The sequence below is a fragment of the Balaenoptera musculus genome, chromosome 7, assembly GCF_009873245.2.
Source record: "Balaenoptera musculus isolate JJ_BM4_2016_0621 chromosome 7, mBalMus1.pri.v3, whole genome shotgun sequence".
NCBI classification, from domain to species: Eukaryota; Metazoa; Chordata; class Mammalia; order Artiodactyla; family Balaenopteridae; genus Balaenoptera; species Balaenoptera musculus.
This window is the reverse complement of record NC_045791.1, coordinates 21,676,950-21,702,927: the sequence shown is the minus strand read 5'-3', so window position 1 is coordinate 21,702,927 and position 25,978 is coordinate 21,676,950. Positions and strand designations below refer to the sequence as shown.

Here is a 25,978-nt window from a genome sequence, read left to right as displayed (position 1 = left end):
CACCAAAGTACTGCTGTCACTTGGGCACTTCTGGAGAAAGAGCTATCATGTTGATAGGTTTTAGTTTAAAATGGAGGTTTTTTTATGAGAGATTATAAATATTGATTTCACAAACAGATTCAGAGCAGTTTACGAGCTTGTGTAGATAATGCCAACCTTTTCATTTATATCACTGAGTTAGATTTCAGTGGGGATGCAAACACCCAGGATTTTTCAGGCAAATCGTGAAAGACTCTTTGGGCAGTAATAATGTGGAGGTTCTTTTTTCTTTCTTCTAAAAGAGCTCATGTTTTTTGACAATTCGAATGACAAATCGCAGCTTAAGAGATCAGAGTTCTAAAATATTTTTTCTTTCTATGGAGCTAGCCACACACTCATCCAGAGAGAAGGTTTCTTTTCAGCTAAAGCATCCAATGAACATAATTTGACAATCCACAGGATGGTGTACAAGGGGCTAGAATGAGTTACAAAAGTAGAAAGACAGCCCTTGCCCTCAGAAAGACCTCATGTTCTAAAGAGAAGCAAAGGAGGAGAATGATTAAGGACATGCAGGTATACTAACATTTACATAGCATATGCATAATATATATATATATACACACACATAAGAAAGTTTTTTTTTTTTTTTTTTTTTACAAACAGTATGTTAGACTCAATATGCCATATACTGAATTTTCCTCATGCACAGGTATTAAAGATATGTACCTCTCTTACTGCTATAATTTGGTTACATTTTTTGTAAGCTCTTACTTATGGGTGAATTGATGAGAGAGGATTAATCTGGTTCCAAAAATAGAAAAATAAATCTAGACCTAAAAACCAATTGGAAAGGAATAACCTAAGGCCAGTAGTAAAACTGAACTTTAAAAAACAGCCTCAGTGGGTGTACCTCTCACTAGATCATATTTCCAGCTCAGGGAAACAAATAGCGAGCTCTTCTAAAGAAGAATTGCCATAAATAATAGAAGCTGAGGAATACTTCCTAAATCATGAAGATTCCTGACAACCCAATTTATATTCAGATGAATTAAGAAAATATGGATAACTTCAACAAATTTCAATATATAACACACATACACACACAAAGGGGATTCTACCATGTATAAGAGCAAATACATAATGAAGTCCACAGATAGCTTTCCACAAATATACTTACAGGTAAAAGTGTGCTTTCTTTAGAAAAGGAAGGGCTCTGGGGACAATTTCCTTTAAATTTAGGATTTTTTACAATAGCATTTTTCCTTGACATTCACATATTTACAAGTGAGACGGAGGGCTTATGATTTACTGTCTTGATCAATTAACTTATGTTAAAATATAAAGTATGGATTGGGGTGAAGTTTTCCAATTCAAGTTTAAGCCACATACATTCTAGATACCTGAAACCTCTTTACATCAGAATATATGCTACACTAAATTTGATTTCTGATAATTAAATCCCAGGATTCACTTCCGAGCATCACAACAAATGTCTTTGGAACGCTACAATTTCCTTCCCGAACTCAAAAGCTAGAAACAGCTCCTGCGGACAAACCCACCCTCGCTTAGTGTTCACATATGGGACTTATCTAAATTAGTCTTGAACTTGGGCTTAATTTTCAGCATGTACTACTTCTTAAGGTTACAAGTGTTATATGTCAATTAAGTGTTTAGAACAAGTTTCCTTTAAGTCATAACAGGCTTACAAGTACCCTTATCTTACGCATACTCTCAAATTTGATAGACACATTTCCATACATTTGCCTATACACACTGAGAATACAGTTTTAGCGTCTGTGCTCCAATGAAGTCCTTTTACTCACTTGATAATTTCCTAGTTCATAAAATTAGCATATTAAAATTAGTGTTTAATGCTAGTGCTATAAAGGCTTAGGTTTCATTGGTGTCCAGGAGAGAGAAGAATTTTCATACATTATTTATAACTATAAATGCTTAGTAGTCATTTCCCTTTTTAAATGCCTGGAAAATCCCCTAGGGAAGGTCAAATAGCCTTCATACCTTCATATGAGTATTCATTTGAAAGTTCTTCTCCTGACCATCAACCTGTATTATTCCTTTCTTCATACTGAAGAGGCTTCTCTCCTCAGACTCTCTCTGCTCTGATTATTTCCCTCCTGTTTTCATTAATCATATCCCACTTTTCCCTTCCCCAATCTACTGTACTTGTGAAGTTTTTTTTGGCAACCTTTATGTTGATTTTACAATCCTCTGCATCATTTTTTTCCCAATATGCTTTATATCTGCTTTGAAGGAAGAAACCAGGGTCATCCTTTTATCCCACGTAACCTTAAAAAGCAAGACTCGCCTAATACTATGCCCTGTCTTGGAAGATAAATATTTTTTGCCAGTATGATAATTTTTCATTTTCAGTGAGTTATGTGTCTTTTATCAAAATCTAGGAAAAAAATAGCTAGAGATGTCAGTCTTGAAATGACAAATGGTATCTACATACAAGCAGTACTAGATACACTATTCAAATTAATTAACAACAGACGCGTGGATTTCCCTTCCATTAAACAACTTGTATAGAAAGTCTAATCAAAATGGAGTTAAGAGGGCAGAAATGAATACAATAGAATTAGGAACAGAAGCCTGTGTAGCTATTTTCTTAAAAGTTTCAGAGTCACAAAGAATCTACAGACCCATATAAGACACAATTCACGTCTCTAAGAATAAAGAACTTTTAGCAATCATCATCTTGTACTCCACCTATTCAATTGATTAAAATGTATATATCAGTCCTAATATAATAACAGTATGCAATCATGGGAGAAATTTTAGTTCTTTATTATAATTCTTAATTAAATCTTAGACTCCATTATGTAGGTAAGGCCAACTGAAATACTCTAATCAACTTTGATTGCTTAGGATGGCAATTTTATTAGATATCTACATGGAAGAGTATCCTTCAGGGTTCCATTTATGAAAACAGCTTTGATCTTGGGGGAAAAGGGAGAGAAATAGCTCAGAAGAGACATGAAGAGCTGTGGAAACACTGACAAGATTAAGAACAAAGAAAATTAGTATGAAGAGTTAGGTGCGGGAAAATTAGAACACCATTTTTGGAGTATGTGGATGAGACCACTAATTGTATCTATAGCCATAAAGTAACTGACATTCTCCCAACATTATGACACACACACACACACACACACACCCTTTCATAATATCATGATTAATCAAATGACATTTCAAGATAATTTAAAAACCAATTGGATTTAATTTTTGTAAACATTATTATTTCTAATATTACCAAGTCGTTCTCGGCATTGCCTAGAAGTGGGCAAGGCTTCTCTTCCTAATTCTATTATATTAATTTCTACCCCTTATCCACTCTTCTGAACTTGTAATAACTTTCTGTGAGCTACTTATAACAAGATGATGACTTCAATTTCAACAGGAAGTAATAAAGGAGATACTTTTTCAGCTTTGTATTTGTTGCTTCATGCACTTTACCTGATTCTTGAGATCCAATTTGGGACATGGGCGACCTCCATTGTACGGTTTTTCTTTCAGCCATTTGGATCGAATTCTCACTCCAACACAAGATGAACTGCAAGACCCCCAACTAGACCAATCACTTAACTTGCAATCAAATGGACAGGGGATGACACATTCTTCTTGAATATAACCTGAAAGAAAAAGATTTAAAAGAATGGAGGAAAGTCTGATCAAAATATACTAATCAAGCTTACTTTCTGTTTCTATTATCACAGATCAGACTGCCTAACAATACTGCTGCAGAGGTTTCAATAAACAGACAAAAGATTTCAGAGACAGATACATAGGATTATTTCTGCATTCCAAATTTGTGCCATCTGTTTCCTTCATAGACAATTCTGGGATTGAGGAAGCAGGGAAAAGTGCACAGCAAGTCCTGCTTTCTGATAAAAAGAAATGAAAAAAGAAGAAATGAAGCAGCTCAGGGCTAATGGTGACACCATCTCCCTCCACTGGACCTACAATTCCCTGTCTGGGAATAGAGAGCATAATAGAGTCAATCTTAGTGCCTGTGATCTGCAAGCCTTTCACAAAGATTCCTTTTTTTAAATAAAGCAAGCTTATTATTTTTTTAATTGAAGTATAGTTGATTTACAATGTTGTACAGCAAAGTGACTGAGTTATACATATATATATACACATTCTTTTTTTAATATTCTTTTCCATTATGGTTTATCTCAGGAGATTGGATACAGTTTCCTGTGCTATACAGTAGGACCTTGTTGTTTATCCATTCTGAATGTAATAGTTTGCATCTACCAACTGTAAACTCCCTGTCCATCCCTCTCCCCCCACCCCTTGGCAACCACAAGTCTGATCTCTATGTCTGTGAGTCTGTTTCTTTATTGTAGATAGGTTAATTTGTGCCATATTTTAGATTCCACATATAAGTGATACCATATGGTATTTGTCTTTCTCTGTCTGACTTCACTTAGTATGAAAATCTCTAGTTGCATCCATGTTGCTGCAAATGGCATTATTTCATTCTTTTTTATGGCTGAGTAGTATTCTATTGTATATATGTACCACATCTTCTTTATCCATTTATCTGTTGATGGACATTTAGGTTGTTTCCATGTCTTGGCTATTGTAAATAGTGCTGCAGTGAACACTGGGGTGCACGTATCTTTTCAAAGTACGGATTTCTCCATATATATATGATCAGGAGTAGGACTGCTGGATCATACGATAGTTCTATATTTAGTTTTCTGAGGAACCTCCATACTGTTTTCCATAGTGACTGCACCAACTTACATTCCCACCAACAGTGTAGGAGGTTTCCCTTTTCTCTACACCCTCTCTAGCATTTGTTACTTGTAGACTTTTTAATGATGGTCATTCTGACCAGTGTGAAGTGGTACCTCATTATAGTTTTGATTTGCATTTCTCTAATCATTAGTGATGTTGAGCATATTTTTATGTGCCTACTGGCCATCTGTATGGTTTCTTTGGATATCACAAAGAAAGATCTTGATTCTCACTTCTGTGTAGTGTGACTTAGAGGTGGGAGGAGGACAAAGAGTGGACCACAGACTAGGAAGAGCAGGATATTATCAAAAGAAAAAAGAGGAATAGTGAAAAGCTGTATATGAGATATTGGACTGGAATCAAGAGGTGTGGTTTGAAATACAGATGCAGATGTTCTGGCTTTACTAACTCTTGCTCCTGTCCTCAGCCCACTTCTTGCTACAGTCTTTCTCTGTATGATGAACTGTCACCTCCACCGATCACTACCAAACATGTATTTCCAATTCCCATCTCTTTACTAATTTCTATGCCACCTACTGATCCACTCTAATTGGGTGCCCAAATACCCCCAAATTCAACATATCTAAAACTGAGGCCACCAGTTTCCTCCTGAAACATTCTAATTCTCTTATATTCCTCACCTTAATTAACTGCAACACATCTGACTCCTGTACGCTGCTGTATATGCCTGTATAATCTCTTCCCTTTGAGTTTGGGCAAGACCTGTGAATATGATAGGCAGTCAGCCCCATGATTAGGTTATGATATGTGGCAAAGGGGAAGGGAATGCACAGATACTATTAACATGCCAAATCATTGATTGTGAGTTAATCAAAAGGGAGATGACCCTGGCTGGGCCTGAATTAATCAGGTAAAAACCCTTAAGAGAGTGACCAGGCCTGTTTTGTGGAGAAAGAAATTCTCCTGCTGGCCTTGAAGAAGCAAACAGCCATGCTATAAAATGCCTATGGTGTGGCCACAGGGTAGGGGGCTGCAAGCAGCCTCTAGGGCCTGAGGGCAGCCCTTGGCTGTTAGCTAGCAAGAAAACAGGGGTCTCAGCCTTACAGGTGCATGAAGAGGAATTCTGCCAACAATTCCAAGGGAGATTGGAAGAGGAGCTTTCCCTAGTCACACCTCTGCTGAGACTTGACTCTTGGTTCACATCTTGGTTATAGCCTGGTGAGACTCTTAGGCAGAGAATTTAGAGAGGCCATGGCTGTACTCTTGACTCATGGAAACAGTGAGATAATAAATGTTTTGAATGGCTACGTCGACAGTAATTTGTTATGCAGCAATTGAAAACTAGCAAATTATCCAAAATAAAAAATCTCACAGTTATCTTAGACCAGCCTTCATCATTTTACACATATATTAATAGGTGTAATAAGCTCTTATGCTGAAGCATCACAACTATGTCCCCTACTCTATAATTCTTTTGTTCATCCTTGGTTCAAGATCATACTCTTTCTGGCCCAGAACACTGAAATATTCTCACCACTAGTCTCCCTTTCTCCTAATCATTCTCTTTTGGTATTGGTTAGTCACTCTGAGGAAAAAGTTACTTTTCTAAAATACATAATAATTTACACTATCCCTTTTAAACCCTTTGCTGATTCTCCATTGCCTTGAAAATAAAGTGACAACCACTTTGCAAAAACTGTAAGATTCTTTATAAGAGGCTCTAAACAAGGGTTTTCAACTTTGGCTGTAAAATATGTTCCCATTGCCCAGGATATACTATGGACTAATTTAACCAAATCTCAGAGGATGGGACCTAGGCAATGGTAGTTTTCAAAGATCCCCAGAGAATTCTAATGTGTAATCAAGTCCAAGAACCACCTCCCTAACTTGTTTTCCTCCTGCCCTTCCCCCTCCTATATCTTGAAATCTTTCCACATAGACTACTTCATCTTCTGCAATAATATTTATGTCTTTCCTCAGGAAAAACTCTGCCCTTTCTCTATCCAGTTTAGCCTTCATTACTACAATTACTCTCTTGCCGGTAAAGTAGACCATCTGGCCCCATTGCTCCTTCTGCCATGCCGGTCTGGCAAAACTTCAGATCTAGACTGGTCCAGCTGTTTTCCTGCTCTGTTCTGAATGCTGGACATCAAGTGGAGACTAAGGCACTGCTAATGCCACACACTGCCTGGTGATTCTTCTGAGCTTTCTTCTCACTCCCATTCCACATCACAGCTTTTTCAAACCTTCTCTACCTATCTTCACACTTTTGAGATCTCAACTCTTCTTTCCCAGAAAAAAATAGAAAGAAATGAATAAGAAGAACTCCTTCCATTTCCTATGAATATATCTGTATGAATTTCCATATTCTTCTTCTATCTTCATATCAAGATGGAAAAGGCACTCATTTTCTTATATAAGGCCCATTTTCACCACTTGCTATCTTTCCAAGCTCTCTCACTCTCTCTCATATTATAGGTATATTTTTCTTACATTAATAGTAGAATGACTTTACAGTATCTAAATAATACTCATTGACAAGAGAGAGTACATCAAACACCTGAGTCATCAGGAAGGATCTTTCTAAGGCTGAAAAAAAAAAAGGTCTATTTGAGATTGTTAAAATTCTCTATTGCTTACCATAGTTACAATTCTACAGTCCTTTCTAAGGAGCTTTGATGGTTAATTCAGTATTAGGTATATAATAAATGCTAACTATAGGATTAAATATAGGCCACAGGCATTACTTAGTTTTACAGAGAAACTGAGTCAGAAAATGATTCCATTTGCTACTGAATGAAAATAGCAGGACTAGTAATTAAGCAGAATTAACTCTCATGGTGTAAATGCTTCAAATATGAAATTTCAGGAGACTCCATATAAATAACTTGTAAATAACTGAGTGCCTATTTAGATCCTATTTTAAAGCAGATTTTGAATCAGATGGCCTTTTAATTCAATAAGATTTTAAATCATTTTCATATATACTTGCATACTGATGGATTTTAATTAGAGAGCCTCTTAGCAATACTGGTTTTCTTTTTATTCCCTATGATAAGACATAAACCCAGAGGATCTCTATGAAAGTCAAGGTCATAAATTCAGTGAGTATAAAATAATTCTGAAATTCAACAGGTCTAAGCAACAGTGACAATTATTTTTCAGAAAAGTTATTTTCACGCTAGAGTATACCCCAAAGGAAAGCTCATAGTGAGAACCATTAATAACTGCATATTCTTATCCCTATCTCATAATGGAAAGGATCAGTTCTACCCACATACTTAATATTTAACAACTGTTGGAAGCAGAGTATGACCAAATGTGACTACCTACAAGGTTAACCTCCCATAAGAGAATTCCAATTCCTGACTATGGAAACTTCACTAATGTTTTAAAAGCTCATTTACATAAAATACACCACAGACTAGCTGAACTGGCAACATTCAGAAATCTAAACCTAGTTGCAATGAAAGAAGCAGTTTTTCTACTGAAAACATTTGACGCTATAATTTATATGCAGAATACACTGCTTGGACCATCATATTACTTAGCCTGGGGATGCTTTCATGTTCTATTTTAGTTATCTGTATGCATATGAAATTCAGTAGGAAGTAGTCATTACAGAATTATCAATAAAGAATGCACCCAACATAGTGATTTTGTAAGCCATATACATTGTACATAGGTGTTCAAAAAGGATCTGTTGATATTATAGATGAAGATGAACTGAATAGAATCCATTAACAGAGTCTCTATGTTATAACTGGAGGAATTTATTGAATGACTTACACCCAATAGGGCTGAAGCCCAGGAACCTGGCTTCAGTCTATATAAATAACCCTCAAATATTGCTCTCTAGGTTGGTCCAATAGACGTAGGTGAAAACACTGCTCTCTTAACACAGGGGTCTCATTGATAAAACCACTTCCCAGGATATTACCTGCTGTGCATTTTTTTTCTCTGGCATTCAAGTACTAACATCGCCCCTGCTCCCCTGCTCCTCCCCCTGCCCCCGTAAGATCTTGTTTTGGAAGACGTGAAAGGAAATATTGATGACATTAAGAGGAAATAACCTAGGTTAATTTACTTATATTTTCCTACTGTGTAAAGTAATGGCAAACATCCTCCTAGATAGTGAATGTTCTATTTACTGACACTTTGCTGAAATAATGAAAACATACCACCAAAAATAAAATCAGGAAAAGATAAAGAAAATGCTGATCACCTCTTCCCTGTTCAAAGTGAAGATCTGGGAGAACTTTGTGAGTCAAAATGATATCATGTCTTCATTTGTCAATATTTAAAGATTTATCATTTGAATTTATACATTTTAGTTCTACTATTTATCTAGTAACATGTACTATACTTAAAAGTATCCGATGACTTAAGTCAGAGTGGTTTAAAGTAGATATCCTTTAGGAGAGGTGGGGAAAGTATGGGGGCAGATGTTCTGATACTGTCACAAGAAAGAATTTGAGAAATTAGACCAATACTTTGCCATTGTTCTCAAGGGAAACACTAACTGCTAAACATTTATTTAAAATCTCAATCCATTAGTGTGCGGCTATGTAGTGCAAACTCAATAAGGTTGCCAGCTTGCTTTGGTGAATTTATATTTTGGCCTGGGAATAGCGCTTATGAACAGCAGTTACATTCTTTCAAAGATACAGTCTTTCAAAGATGGGTCCAACCTTGTTTAGGCTTCTGTGGGGCCTGAGAGGGGAGAGCTAGAAAGCACCTTAGTTATCATTATCTCTTCCTTTAAAATTTTGAGTTATTAAAAGAATATTTTTGAAAATACTCCCTACTCGTAGAAAAATACCTTTACTACATATATAAGAACGCATCAGCAAAGACTCTCTAATATTAACCATTATAAAATGATGGTTATGGTATTGCAGATAACAAAATACCTTATTTGGGGCCCACAACCTAATCAGATACCTGAATACAGCTGAATGAGAAGTTACACAAAGTTCAAATAGTCACATTAAGGAGAAAGTTTTCCTGGATTCCTTAAAACTCAAATATTTCACAGCATAATTATGTATTAAATTTTATTACATCTACCAGAAAAAATCATCTAAGTGTCAACCAGTTTTCTTAATTAACAATATAATTTATTGGCGAACTTTTAGATGATGAGCTATTCAAAGTCATCAAGGCCAAAAGCTTCATTTTATAGACCGGTCAGAATTAGAAAGGGAACTTGAATCCAGACTTGATGGAGATACACAGCTCACTATCAAGTAGAAAAAAATCATTATTATGACCTCAGAATGTTCTCTTTAGTGCTAGAGTGACAAAGTAGATAATCAACCCTGGCCTTAAAGAAATTCATATTTTGCTAGAGAGCAGTCTTATAAATAAGAAAAAAAAATGGTATATAATAAATGACTTAAATTAAATGATACAAATAATATATACAAATTATACAACAATCTGAGGTAACAAATGGATTCTGGCTTCAATTTTCTAAGTATTTCATGTGAAAATATTTATTGGCAAATTTTTGCAATAGACACAGGCTTTTGACTAATTGCTCAACCTGGTTCACTTGCTCTAACTAAATGTATCAGTGTCAATTTAATCAATCAACCAAATCATATAAAGAACTGATCTTTTAAATTGAATTGTCCAGGCAATTTAATCAAGATGGTATCTGCAGCTGTTCATATAGACAGAGTTTCAGCATTTACAGCCTCATGTCTGGTTCCTCCAGGCAGACAAAAGAGATATTTTGCTCTTAGAAGATATTAAGGATGTTAGGGACAAATGGGATGCTAGACACAGAATCATTTGAACCATTCAATTAGGACTGTATGTATCAGTTTTTAGCATTACTGCAAATAAATGCTGTTAAAATTAAAGTGACTGAACTCTTTAACCACATAATAAACTTGGCATTTGAAACACTACAAAGATACAGATTGCTGACAACACAATATTACTGGGTAATTTGTAGAACTGTGGCTGCAAGAGCCTGTATTAAGTTCTCTCATGATATCTTCTTGCCCTGAGAAAATCTTGACTTAATTTACACCAGACATTCTATACTTTATATTTCCTTCCAAAGTTCTGAAAGCTGATCTCAGAGCATGTCTGAGTCAGTGCTATTCTCCTCACGTTGTCAGTGCTGTTCTCCAAATATTTCAGGTTTTGCTTCTGAACACGTGGTATGACTACACTTCCCTGCCCCTGGAAATTAGGTGTGATCTTCTTACTTGCTTTAGCCAATGAAATGTGAGCAGAAGTGAAGTGTGTCACTTCTAGGTGGCAGCTTTAAGAGCCCGAGTGTAATTTGCCCCCCTCTTTCTTCCTCTGTACCACAGGGTCCAAAAATGTTGCAGATAGTGGCTGCCCCATCCTGGAGTGAAGAAGAAACCCAGCCAATGCAGGATGGACATGGATACTGAATGATCTTGGTGGCTTTCAACCGCTGAGATTTTGAAGTTGTTTGTTTCATTTGTTCCCATACTACAACCTATCTTACCCTAATGCATCAACCTTGGCGTAGGAAAGTGTATCTTCAGAAGACAAAGTAAAAAGCCGCATGGAACAAATATTTAGAGTACTTTGAGAAGCTATATATAATGTCCTGAGAAAACAAGATTAAGCTATACAAGCAGTTAGCACAGTCTGAATGGCAGCACTATCCAATGAGAATGTGACTTTGTAAAAGTTGAACCTATAGATATATATTTCAGAAAAATGTATACTTTATTATTTAAAAAAAAAACTAGCGATATGGATTATAAATCAAGGTCTGACCTTATGTGATCTGAAATAAAATATTAAACCTCAATTGTTCAGTTTACTCATGTGAAAATAAAAATGTATAATACGTGTCCTTTTTAACCCCCTTTAATACTGTAAGGTCAAAAGTTATAATAAGTAGGAGTTTGTGGAAAAATTAACATACAATATAAGTGGCATACTAATATTTTACCACTACTAAAAGCTATATAGCAAGGTAAAAATGTTTCTTCTTAGTCTGTTTTTCATGCTAGTGATTGACAGAAAATATAATTCTGTAAAGATGCTTAAGCAGAAAAATTATAGGGTAATAATTTTCAAATTTGGGTACCATTTCTCATGCCAGATTATTTCCATGTAAATTAAAGGCTAGGATAACAATGACAAAATGAGTGATTCTGTATTGGATCAGTCAATCAGTTGTGTTTTGAGTCCATCTCTGTCTTTCCAAGTCTGCTGCCACCAGCCAAGGCCAGATGCTCATTATCTCTCACCTGGACTATTATAATGGCCCCTTAACTGGACTCCGGGTCTCCAGTCTCTTCAAATCCATTCCATGTCTGATCAGCTGCCATATTAATGGTTCAAAAGTACAACTCTAAATAGATCATGGCCTAACTTAAAATAAATAATCTCTAAAGCATGGCAGAATTATGATAAAATGATAGACATGCAGAAGGCAATCTAGGCAGGAGAGATCTTACAAATTAAATTAAGAAGATGAGCATGAACCCCAAATGTTCACAAGTCAACAGAGGAATCTTCTGTACAGGAATTGAGGTTGGGGAGAAGTAAAAAATTGGCTGTCGGGTGGAGCCACATTGGAAAGTCATGCTGCAGGGCTTAGAAAGTTAAGAATTCTGATCATTAATTCAGGTGTGCTATTGGATTGAAGAAAAGACAGCATGAGAACAGGGCACCTTCTCAAGAGATGACTGGAAAATTCACATGTGAAGTAACAAATGGCTAAACCTTAGGCTAAAAGACCACTAAGTGTAATTATATACATATATATATAATTTATAAATATATATAAATATAAAATATAAATATATTATATGTAAATATATATTAAATGTAATATATATTATTATATATTGTTAAAGAACATAATGAAACATGATAGAATATTACTTATAATTAACTAGCTCTGATGTACGCATGGCTAATATACTGTCTAAATAAAACGGACTATTCAAAATGACCAATGAACCAGCTCTTTAAATAGCAGCTTCATTTCCTGTTAAGACAGCTTAAATATAACTAATTCTAACAACCAGCAATGGCCAGTTTATGAGTAGATAGATACTTCTAAGTATCCCATGGGATTCAGAAATATATGCACTTAGAAAAAAAGTGTTTGTCCTTTTGCTCCATCTCAAAGGTCCCTAGAGGAAGCTCTGACCTGAATGCAGACATTATATTGGAATAAAATGGATTTATTATCTACCTGCTTATTTACTTTCTTGTTTATATATTTATTTTGAGACCAAAAGTTCAATATTGGGAGATTTTGTATGAAAATAAAGATTTCTGGCTTCTCTTGAAAAAGTGGAGGATCTGGGAACACTGGGTCCTCATTCTAGCCTGTCAACCATTGGCTAGAACCAAGTAGTCAGGCCTCCTCAGATAAAATATGCCTTTGCCGTCCGCTGCAGTCTCTTAGATGATCATTTAAATTTCTAAACTAAGTATTTCTCCCCCAACTAAAGCAAAGCAAAAACCCAATTCATAATTCCAATATAAAGCGAGGCCTCTTGTATTGTAGGAAAAGGTGGAAGATACAGAGACCTGCCAGTCAGGGCTCCCCCTACTCATCATATGAAGGGAGCCAGGAGGAATCTATCTAGAAAGCTCCACCTTAGAAGACACCCATGCAAGAGACAGGTCCTGAAGTTTAAGCTTCATTGTGTGGATGGAGTTCTATTGCCATCAGTACCCTGAATATTACAGACACCAGCATTTAAACATAATTCCTAAAGGTGGCAACAAAAGACATCAAAAATACCTACAACGGCAAGAATACCTAGAAAGAGGTAGATGAAGGCATCCTCCATTCAGAGACAACCTCCTCCAAGCCCTGGAGCACAGAACAAAGCTCATCAAGTGATAAGGTGTGCATGGAACAAACTGCACGATGAAACTCCAATTATTTTTTTTTTTAAATATTAAATCTTGTCTTCTTGGTCAGTACATTAGTCCTTAGACCTTACATTTTTATGGTATTTTATATTGGAGTATAGTTGATTACCAATGTTGTGTTAGCTTCAGGTGTACAGCAAAGTGATTCAGTTTTATTTATTTATTTATATTTTATTTTTTTGGCCACACCATGCAGCATGCGGGATCTTAGTTCCCCGACCAGGGATTGAACCCATGCCCCCTGCATTGGGAGCACAGAGTCTTAACCACTGAACCACCAGGGAAGTCCCGAAACTCCAATTATTTTTTATCTGCTGGAATGTTGGGTTATCCAGACAATAATTTGTATTCATGAACAACGAAATAAGTTGTTATTATAAATTCTGAATTATGGATTACATGACCAAGCAAATTTACCTCCAAAAGTTTGCTTTCACCAAAGAACTGTATCTTTCACTGAGCTAATGCAGAAATCAATGTACTGGAATGAATTCACAGCACATTAACTCCTTGCAAGTTACTGTAAAAAAAAAAAAACCTCTGAAATATCACCAAGGTGTAAAATTAAATAGGACTCCCAGCCTTGATTTATACCGCATGCTGCTGATAATGGTGAATTTGTTTCACTTACCAATAAATTCGTTTCCTAATGGATTGTGCATCAGCCAATCCAGAGATTTACATTTAGGCTTCTCTTGTCTTCTGTAGACAAACAGATAACTTATGATTTTATTTAATTATATTTAACGATATAACTGCTAAATGAACAAAAGAAGAGGCAGGGGAGGGGGAGATGTTTAATTTTAATTAATTTTCTGAAATTGAAATAGTCAACAATCTTCTAGCTAAAGTAATCATGTCAAGGAACTGTGGATAATTCCAATTCACAAAGAGAGAGGGCCTTTTAAACCAGGAAAAAGTCTCAAGAGCGACCAGAAGTATCTCTTGGACGAGAGAACAAAAAGCGACAGAAGAAGAGAGTTTATTCATTTCCTGGGGCTGTCATAACAAATTGTCACAAACTTGGTGGCTTAAAACAGCGAAAAGTATTCTCTCATAGTTCTGGAGGTTGGAAGTATGAAATTAAGGTATTGGTAGAGCTGTGTTCCCTTCGAAGTCTACGGGAGAAAATCCTTCTTTGTCCTTCCCGTTTCTGGTGGCTCCTGACCTTCCTTGGTTTGTGGGAGCGCACCTCCAACTGCTGTCTTCTCTTCACAAGGTTGTCTTCTCTGTGTCCCTCTGTGTCTCAAATCTCCCTCTCCTTTCTCTTAAAAGGACACCAGTCATTGGATTTAGAGCCCACCCTAAATCCAGGACGATCTCATCCTAAGTTCCCTAACTTAATTATATCTGCAAACACCCTATTTGAAAATAAGGTCACATTCACAGGTACTGGAGGACTTTAACACACCTTTTGGGGACAAAATTCAACCTACTAGAGAGAGGAATGAAGACTATGATAAGAAAGATGATGTAGCATATGGTTGAGAATTTGGAGGAGATATGGATGGGATATCATGCCTTCCTAGGCTCATACCCCATTTTAACAAGAGCTACCTAAATCCTCTAAGTTTCACTTTCATCATCTATAACAAAGATTGGCCACCTGTGGCTTGCAGGTCAAATCCAAATTGCCTCTTTTTGTAAATACAGTTTTGTTGGAATAAAGTCGCAGTCATTTGTTTAAGCATTGTCTACGGCGACTTTTCCACTGAAACAGCAGAGGTGACTAGCTGTGACAGAGATAGTATGACCCACAAAGTTGAAAACATTTATCATCTGGACCTTCATAAAAACGTTTGCCACCTCTGATTTATAAAATGGTAATAGTAATAGTACCCGCTGCATAAGATTATTATGAGGATCAAATGAGAGCACCAAACAGTGCCGACCACACAGCGAGCACTCAGTTTCTATAAGATAGGAACAGTGCCATGGTGGATAATGGCATGGGCTTAAAAAATGAGAAAGAATTAATTTCAAAATCAACCAGGACACTTACTATTAGTGGTTTTAATTTGCAGCTGTCACTGAACCCCTTCAAGCCTCAACTTTTTCATCTGCAAAATGGTGGTAATTATTACACCTACTTCAAAGAATTGCTTTGTGCATTAGAGGGTCTGGAACAAGGGGTTAACCATTGCTGCTGCTATTCTTATTTGCAAAAAAAAAGGTATAACTTCATCTTCTGGGCATCAAATGGGGATGGGCGGTAGGAAGATAGTCCCAGCTTGAGAAATCCCCTATAGGAGAAGATCCAACATCTTGAGTCTTTGCAAGAATGCTGCTTTCACATCAAGACCCAGACCTCTATTGCACAGAGGGATGGGGAGAGTGCACATGTGAATTTTTGTCTATTTGTTGATCAAATAAATAGAATAGGTAATGATTATCTTTTGGTACATGTCAATAGTCCCATGCTAATTATAATAGGCATATTTAAAATATTGAACAAACAGAGCTTGAAGGCCACTAGAGACTGAGGCAACATTAACAAGACTTTAAAGAAAAACACATTGAACTCATTACCATCTCCAGTCCTAACCAATCATGTTCCTCCTTCTGAGTTCCCCATCCTCCTATATTAAAGTCCTACCTCTTGAAATGACTTAGAGGGACTTCCATAAACTGTTGCTTCCATGTCTCTCCATTATGAAACTCTGTACATTTACAATGTTCAACATGTGGTAATAATTTCAAAAAGTAGAGATATAATTCAGGAAACACGGAAAACAGCTTCTTCTGTTTTATTTCATGCTGTACACAACCATCTTAGCTTTATATGGATGTCTTTACAATCATCATCATATAAACAGAGACTATGGCTGTGTATCTTTAGAATATAACTGTGGTCCAGGAAAGTGCTGAATTATTCCATCTGGAGTTAAAATGCACTGCACTCATCCTTCTAATGCCCCAAAAGATGATTCAGAAAAAGAGATGAGATAAAATCCTCAAGTCTTATCATTTAAGAGAATTGAGATAGTACCAGCTAAGGTATTTTAAGGTGTGAAGTTTTGTTTTGGAGCTGTTGGAAATAATCAGGTGAAACCAACCCATACCTAGATTAAGCAAAACTTCAGGGACACAATATACAGACCACACACCTAAAAATTTGGCTCTAGCTCTGATTTCATATATGAGACTCAAAATCTGAGGGTTGTCAGCAGTACAATTCTAAATGTAGAGATACAGAAATGGAAAGCAAAGAGAAGAAAGAGTTGGAGGAAGAAAACATTCTTAGATTTCAAACGCTCTCAACTATTATCATTTTGGTATATTCCTCCTTATTTTGTTAATGTTCTTGTTTTGTTTTTCTGGTAAATTATACTTATACTATCTTACTAGCTACCTAATGATCATACTGTAGTGCAGGTGCCATAATAGGGCTGTTCACATCATTAGTTGATTGGCTAAGACTGGAATGAAGCATGGATAATTTATCACTATTGGAAAAGAAATACAAAATGATAAATATGTGTAAAAGATAGAATACTATGCAGTGCCTGCAAAAGAATAAATAAATCTACATACAGCGGAATGAACAGAGGTAGTGAATATATTAATTGAGAGACACACTCTGGAACCATATTGCCTGGATGAGAAAACAAGCTCTGACATTCCTAGTTGAGCAAGCTTATAGAAGCTCCTTTACCTCTCTACTCCTTGATTTCCTTATCTGTAACATAGTAATAAAACTAATATCTAATTTAGACTGTTGATATAAGAATAAAAGGAGTTAATAGAGAACATTTAGAGACAGGTACAGCCTGCTTTAAATGTTCAATAAATGTTAGCTATAATTATTTATCAGGGAAAAACCAAAGAAATAAAATAGCACTACCCTGTGATTCAGCAATCCCACTACCAGGTATATATTCAAAGGAAATTAAATCAATGTCTCAAAGAGCTATCTATACTCCCATGTTCACTGCAGCATTATTCACAGTAGCTGAGATATGGAAACAATCTAACTGTCTGTCCGTGGATGAATAGATAAAGAAAATGTGGTATATACATACAATGAAACATCACTCAGCCTTACGAAGGAAATCCTGCCATTTGTGATAACATGGATGAACTTGGAAGACATTATGCTAAGTGAAATAAGCCAGACACAGAAAGAAAAATACTGCATGATTTCACTTCTATGGGGAATCTACAATAGTTGAACTCATAAAACCACAGAGTAGAACGGTGGTTGCCAGAGGTTGGGGGGTGTGGGAGCAATAGGGAGATGCTGGCCAAAAGGTACAAAGTTTCATTTGTACAAGATGAATAAGTTCTGGAGATCTAACATACAGCATGGTAGTTAACAATACTGCATTATATACCTGAAATTTGCTAAGCAGGTAGACCTCAATTGCTCTTACCATACACACAAGAAATGGTAACTATGTGAGGTGAAGTACATGTTAACTCTCTCGATTATGGGAATTATTTCACAATGTAGATCAAAACATCAAGTTGTATACCTTAACTATATACGACTTTTGTCAATTATATTCCAATAAAGGTGAAAAAAGAAGATGGATATATACTCTGAATATACATTAAAACACAAGCTCAATAATTATGTTTATACTTCAGGAATACAAAGGCTTTAATACAAGCAGATGCAGAGAGGATTGGAAGGTTATAAATAAAATATGAGGGAAGCTAATAGGATTGGGGATATAGAGTAATAGGGGAAATTACGAAACCAAATTAAAAATAAAAGAGGGATGTGCACGGACTGAAGACGAGAGCACGTAGCAGCTCAGTCTAGGCTGTCAAGAAAGACTCAGGAGACCCAAGGCACAGTCACAGAATGAGAGAGTCATACCGTGGGGAGCAGAGCCAGGAACCACCGTGTTCCCTCCCGAGATGGAGAAGGTTCTTTTTGCTCCCTTAGCTCCCCATGTAGCCAGCAACGGGCCCTAATACCTGAGGTTACTTCAGTCTGCCCTCATTCTTCGACATTAAAAATAGCCTAATACTACATCTGTTTGATGGGGCACTCCACAGAGAAAATTTCCCTAGGACATACATGATAAAGTGCTTTAGTTCAACTTGAGACATAAAATACAAGGACATAGAAAACTATTACAATGACCTTCAAGATAACTGTTGTTATTTTTGTCCTGCTCAAAGCCCAGCAGGGGACATTTTGTGGGACAGCAATGGGAAAAAACAGTGTACTTAAGATCCCTGTGCATGGTGACCCATTGTCCCACTCCTTTGTATCATGTCAAGAGTCTGAAAAGATTTTAAATATTTTAGTTTCTTCCAATGAGATACCATATCGAGAGTGAGCTGTGTGGGCCTTGAGATTTTATTGCTGTTAAACAGATGTTATAAAAAAAATAAAAGAAAAGCCCCTGGCAGAGTGCCTGACACACAGCATACATTCAAAAAGCTAAGATTTAACCCTAACCTTCCCCAAGTATGGCTCCAATATCCAAGAAAAACCTGTCAAGCTTGTAAAATTAATTGATTGCTACTTACACAGATGATATAAGTGGAAAGGAATATAACTACTGATGAGAAATCTGGAATGAAGTTCCTGGGACTTAATAGTCTTAGATATGAGGATAAGGAACTTTGTGGGGAGGGGTGGATACAGCTGGTATTGATAGGTTTTTTTCCTAGAAGAAGCCTTTGAGAAAGAAGACGAAGAAGGTCATAGAAAGTAAAGTGCTTGTAGTATAGATAATACTGAAGATCATAATTAAGTATTTTAGGCTAAGAAATAAAATGGACCTCTTGGCAAACAAGTACCAAGAGGGGAATCAAAAAATGTTTTGCAACTGACATGAACCATAGGGATTTAAGCCAAATTTGAAGGAGAGGAAAAACAAATGGACAGGAAAAATTATAAAACTGAGAACAAGACTACAGTCAAGAGTAGGGGAGGCCCATGTTCTTGTAAAGAAAATAACAGAGTAGGAACTGAAGAATAATAATTGTAGCCACTGCTATCTTTAGACCAACACACAGAATATGGAAAATAAATACAGGAAAACCAAGACTGGGGCTAAATCAAGGTAAGAAATATATTCTGCAGTTACATCCCCACATTTCTTGCCTGCCTACTGAATAGCATCACTACCTGAAAGGAACTATGAACTGTTAAGAGACCCATACTCAGTGGATGCAGCAACTTGGCCTGGGCTTCAAGCCACTAAGACATTACCTTGGCCCAGGGGGCTAGGCCTAGCCCGAGGGGATAGAACTATAGGTGGTTAACATAAAGCTATGGCAGTGCCCAAATCTGACAAAAGTCCATAAACCCACTATTAAAGAGCTTGTCAATACTTCAATATAGAAGTAGTGGGCATTGGACATCAAAATTAGCTCACTGAGGTCAATTCAGAGAAAGTGATCTAATTTTTTATTATTTTTTTTTTGATCTAATTTATTTTTGATGGATTTAGACTTCTCTAGACTAGTAAAGAAGAAAGAAGAAGATGCTATAGGTAGAAAGTAACATAACAAAAAAAAAAATCTCTCCTGACACCCTCATAAACAATTTTAAGGAGCTGGATGAATTTCTGTAGTTACCCAATGCTGATTAATGGACCAGGGCCATCAGAAGGGATGGCTCCCTGTAGCTGGATGCTGAGAGGGAAATGCTTGGTTCTTTTTTGGTTAATATTTTGATTAACAACTTAGATAAAGACACAGATGGCATGCTTATCAAATTTGGGGGTGATATAAAGCTGAGAATTATAGCTAATATGTTGGATGTCAGAATCAAGATTTAGAGAGCTTAACAAGTGGGAATAATGAGCCACAACTAAGACTATGAATGGCAACACAGGGAAAAGCACGGTTTTGCATTATGGTACCCAACAGGCAACTGAACACATATACTCAGAATGGGGGTTCAAAACTTTATAGTTGTTCCTGAAAAACAGACTTCAGGATTTTTTTTTTTTAATGCAAACTGAAAATACATCAATAGTCAATAAATTAAAAATTTAATTAAATTTTAATGTAAACTTCATCTACCAAGAAGTATTTGAGATGGTTTACAAAACAAAACCTGACAAAAGTACTATTAAAATGGTCCAAAGAATGTGGAAAAATACAATACAATATTGGGAAAATTGCACTTCTATTTATTCAAAAGACATTATTTGAGCAGGTACTCTGGCTGAAAGAGTGTTCTTTGCCTATTATACACTCATTCTTCACATTTTAGATCCTATTTTCTTCCCTAGAGTGGCCTTCTCTGATTCCCCAATTTAGATGATGTTCCCTTTTACTATTCTATCACAGTACCCCAATCAAGTTTGTCATAGCACTTAGGACAAATTGAACTTACATATTCTGTGTCTATATTTTCTTAATCTCTCTCTCTCAAACACTAGACTGCAAGCTCATTGAAGGCAATGACCACGTATTTTGTCTAACACTATGTAACCAAGGTGCAGCACAGTACTTGTTTGGAAGGTAAAGCGTGTAAAGACATGTAAAGAGGTAAAGTCTAATATAAGTCATGTTCTACATGAAAGTTGACTATATTTCTGTGAAAATATAGAATTGGTCTAGCAAAGTTAGGGAAGAGGCTCTGTGAAGAAATCAACTTGATTTCCGGCTCAAAAGATGAGCAGGAGTTCACTTTGAAAAGAAAAAGACACCTGACAAAGGAAAGAACATGGGCAAAGGAATGAAGTCACACAAGGACAGAAGGTGTGTGGGGAACAATGGGAGGAAGTCTGTATGGATGCAGAATATGGTACATGAAACATGGGATTGGAAGTGACACTGGGACATCTTGTTCCCTTAACTATCATTTAAGGTTTTATTGCCAAATGGAAACATATTGGAGAAAAATAAGCACAATAATGAAGGAACTAGAAATTGTACACGGGTCAGAGTACAAAGCACTCTGGATATTTAATCTGGAAAATAAAACATTTATATATTTATTAGTATAAGTCATTACATATATTTTCAGATTTTGGGAATGTTCTTAGGTAGATAATATTTTAGCTCTATTTTTAATTGAATAAAGTTAATTTGGAACCAATGAGTGAAGGAAGTTGCATTTCGATTTAAAAAATAAAGATCTTTCATATTTTAGAGCTGTTCAGTTGACTGTTATAGTAATAAACTTCTAGTCGGTGAGAAGGTTTAAGTTGAAGGAAGATGACTCTTCTATTACCATCTCAAAGAAAAATATTTCTTAAGAGTTCTGTCTGGGGTCATCTCTTCCAACTGTCAACATCATTTGTATCATCTACCTTGCCACCTATAAACTATTCTAAAATCTCTACTCCAAATCTGTAATTACAGAAGTTTCTCTCTTGACTTCAAATATTCTCAATTGTGTGGGGTTTTTTTTTTACATCTCTAATAATTGTTCTGCTCAGTCCTCAAACTGTCCAAAACTGAGTTTTCTATTTTCTACTCTTGAGTGTGTACCTTACCCTTGTTAATGTCACCATCCATCACTGACCCAGTTTTCAAAAGTCTTCCCAATTCTGCCCTGTTTCTCTACCTTTGATAAGTGTTACCCCTCCTGACTTTCAAATACTTTCTTCTCTCCCTATCCCCATGGACTCTGCCTTGTTTCATTCTCACAGGGGTCACTGCAACCCTCTTCTGATGATTTCTCTACCTTTCTCTTTTATGTAACCCAACTTCAACCCTGAAGCCAGAAATACCTTGCTAAAATAAACACAGAATCCTATCACATCCCTGTTTAACAGCCTTACTTTCTAAAGCAGCAATGTCTTGACAGTTTAAGATTTGAAGAATCACAGTGGGAGAGAGAAAGGTAGTTAGGACAAGGACTTCTGGGTTTCTCATACCCTCAGGCAGTCTTATCTATAAGGCAGCCTGTAGGGACTATCCACTTCCAATGAGTGTCCTAGGTATCAATACTTCATTCTTCTAATTGTCAAGATAATTGGCATTATATATGCTACATTTTATTTATACACTTATCAGTAGATGAAAATATGGGATGTTTCCGCATTTCGGCTTTCATGAGTAATGCTGTGAAATATTTGTGTGTTTTATATGAATACATGCTTTCACTTCTCTTGGGTGTATATTTCATTTCTGTTGGGTCATATGGCAACTCTATGTTTATCTTTTTAAGGAACTGCCAAACTTTTTCAAAGCAGTTCCATCATTTTACATTCCAACCAGCATGTATGAGGATTCCAATTTTTTCACATCTTCACCAACACATTGTCTTTTTGACTGTAGCCATCCTAGTGGATATGAAGTGATATATCATTATAGTTTTGATTTCCATTTCCCTAATGCCTAATGATATTGAGCATCTTTTCAGGTGCTTATAAGTCATTTGTGTCTCTTCTCTGGAGAAATGTCTATTTAAATCCTTTGATCATTTTTCAACTAGGTTGTCTTTCTTTTTGTTGACTTATAAGACTTTATTCTGGATACAAGTCTCTTCTTATCAGATATATCATTTGCAAATATTTTCTTCCATTCTGTGAGTCTTTATACATTCTTGATGGTGTCTTTTGCAGTACATAAATTTTTAATTTTGATGAAGTCCAACTTATCTATATTTTCTTTTGTCACTAGTGCTTTTAGTGTTGTACCTAAGACAACTTTGCCTAGCCCAAATCACAAAGATTTACTGCTGTTTTTCTTCTAAGAGTTTTATACTTTTAGTTACCACATTTAAGTCTATCAACCACTTTGTGTCAATTTTTTGTGCATGGTATAAGGGAGTGGCCAAACTTTGTTCATTTACATGTGGATATTTAGTTGTTCAAATATCATTTGTTGAAGAGAATATTCTTTCCCCATTGAATAGTCTTGGCAGACTTCTTAAAAATCAGTTGAGCATAAATGTAAGGGGTTTATTCATGGACTTTCAATTCTGTTCCAGTGATCTATATGTCTATCCTTATGCCACTGTCTTGATATCCACAGCTTTTGGAAAGTGAGTCCTCCAACTTTGTTTTTTTCTTTCAAGATGTTTAATTATTCTTGGTCTCTTTCATTTTCATATGAATTTTAATATCAGTTTGCCAATTTCTATAAAAAAGCCAGCTGGGATTTTGATAGGGATTATGTTGAATCTGTAGTTGAATTTGACAAGTAGTGGAATTTTAACACTATTAAGTCTTCTGGCCCATCAACATGGTATATCTTTCTATTTATTTCTTCAATTTCTTTTAACAATGTTTTATAGTTTTTGGAGTACATACTTTTTACTTATTTTGTTGAAGTTATTCTTAATTATTTTTCTCCTTTTGTGCTATTATATAAATGAAATTGTTTTAATTTCATTTTCTTATTATTTATTGCTAGTGTATAGAACTACAATTGGTTTGATATATTGATCTTTTACTTTTTCCAGCTTTGAGATATAAGTGATGGTGTATTGATTTTGTACCCTGAAGATCTGATGAATATCTTTATAAGCTCTAATAGCTTTATAGGAAAATTCTTCAGGATTTTCTATTTACAAGGTCATGTTATCTGTCAATAGATACAGTTTTACTTCTCTCTTTTTAATCTCGATGCTTTTTAATTTGTTTTTCTTGCTTAATTGCCCTCACTAGAACCTCCATTAGAGTGCTGATGAGAAGTTAAAAGCTGACATCCTTGTTTTATTCCTGATCTTTGGGAGGTTTTTTTTTTTCTTTTCTTTTTTTTTTAAAGGCAATGTAGGCAGAGAATTACTTCGCACTTCATAAGATATCTAGTTGTTTGCCTCAAAGGAAAAAAGAGTAATAGATATTGATTTCTTGGAGAAAAACAGTTTAGACGTCCTGGTTATTTCTGATTTAGAATAAGCTATGCTGTTTTTTATCTCAATTAGGTTAAAAGAACGTTGTACAAGGATTTCATCACGGGCCCCCAGTTTCTCCAGAGGAAGATTACAACACACACTGCATTTTCTAGAAAGGTATTCCAATCAAATCCACAGATACTAGGCTATAAGGCCCTAGTCAAATCTTCTCTCACTGTCTACCTCTAGTCACCCAGAGAGAAACCTTTATTCCGTATCTGGACATAATTCTGGATAAGAAATATAAGGTACATGAAACTGTTTGACTGGTTGATGTACTGAAATTTTTGTTTCATTTTAATTCCAAAAACTAAAGTATGCTCTGACTCAGAGACGGAAGACAATCTCAAATTTGGAAATCCCTAAAACAGTCCTGCATTAGACTATAGATATCTCCAATGAGTATTACTTACTCATCTTTATACACTGTTATGTAGAAAAGAACATGATGAAAACCAAATGTTCCTTTGATGTTAAAAAGAATAAATGAATATATAAACAAATGAACCACTGTTTCCAATGTATCCTTTCATTAGGTGAGTTCTTGAAACATTTTCAGTAACAGAACCAACCCTCTCTTCAAATGAGATCTTGTCAGTAAATCTTTATCTCTAGTAATTATTAAATAGGTCAAAATTAGAACACAAAATATAAGAAACAAATAAGGTAAAGCTAATATATGACCTGGAGACAAGGGTGTAGCCCATACCCTATTAAAAAAAAAAAAAAAGGTGAAAAGAAATACTGATTCCATATATTGTTCAAGGAAATAACCAAAAGCCGCATTTGCTTTCTTCATTACATTTTAGCCATTATGATATTTTACCTAATAATTTTCCAGATGATGGTATCAACTGTTCACATAAATCCCCTTGTGTAGACACTACACACATGAAGAAATAAAGAAGATAACACTACATGAGTGTTTCTAACACTTGAGAGAAGTTTCCAATTCTTTTTCATTTGCACATCTTTAAAAGGTTTAGCTTCAAAAATACAATAGCCTTAACATATTGTGGTATGCTAAATAATGGCTCCCCAAAATATCCGGGTTCTAATCTCTGGAACCTCTGAATGTTACCTTATAAGTAAAAAGAGACTCTGCAATTGTGATTAAGTTAAGGATATTGAGATAGGAAGATTATCCTGGAATATCAGTGCAGGACAGGCAATCCTAAGTGTCCTTATAAGAGGGGGGGAGATTTGGCACAGAATTGACACCGAAGAAGGTAATTAGACACTGAAGCAAGATGTTATGCCACTGGCTCATGGGAGAGGCCATGAGCCAAGGAAAGCAGCTCTAGAATCTGGACAAAGGCCAGGAAACAGATTACCCTCTAGAGCTTTTGAAGAGAGTGAGACTCTGACTACACCTTGATTTTGACCCAATGAAACTGATTTTGGACTTCTGACCTTTAGAAGTATGAAAGAGTAAACATGTTATTTTAAGCCACCAAGTTTGTGGTTCTGTTATAGCAGTCATTAAAAAAAAAATTAATACATATATATATGTACATGAAAATTCTTTACACAGAGCATAGATTTATATTGTTTTGTTAACAATTATTGAATATGTATGATGTGCTGACACTTTGCCAGATG

General features: G+C 35.7%; 1 protein-coding gene across 2 annotated transcripts in view; it reads right to left on the bottom strand.

Annotated features, from left to right (window-relative positions):
* Nucleotides 1-25,978, bottom strand: part of THSD7B (thrombospondin type 1 domain containing 7B) — a 751,247-nt gene that overhangs the window by 200,816 nt on the left and 524,453 nt on the right. For both annotated transcript variants that reach the window (XM_036856921.1, XM_036856923.1), the window contains exon 14: nt 3,457-3,632. In XM_036856921.1, coding sequence (XP_036712816.1) covers nt 3,457-3,632 — 176 coding nt within the window. The remainder of the gene's footprint in view (nt 1-3,456; nt 3,633-25,978) is intronic.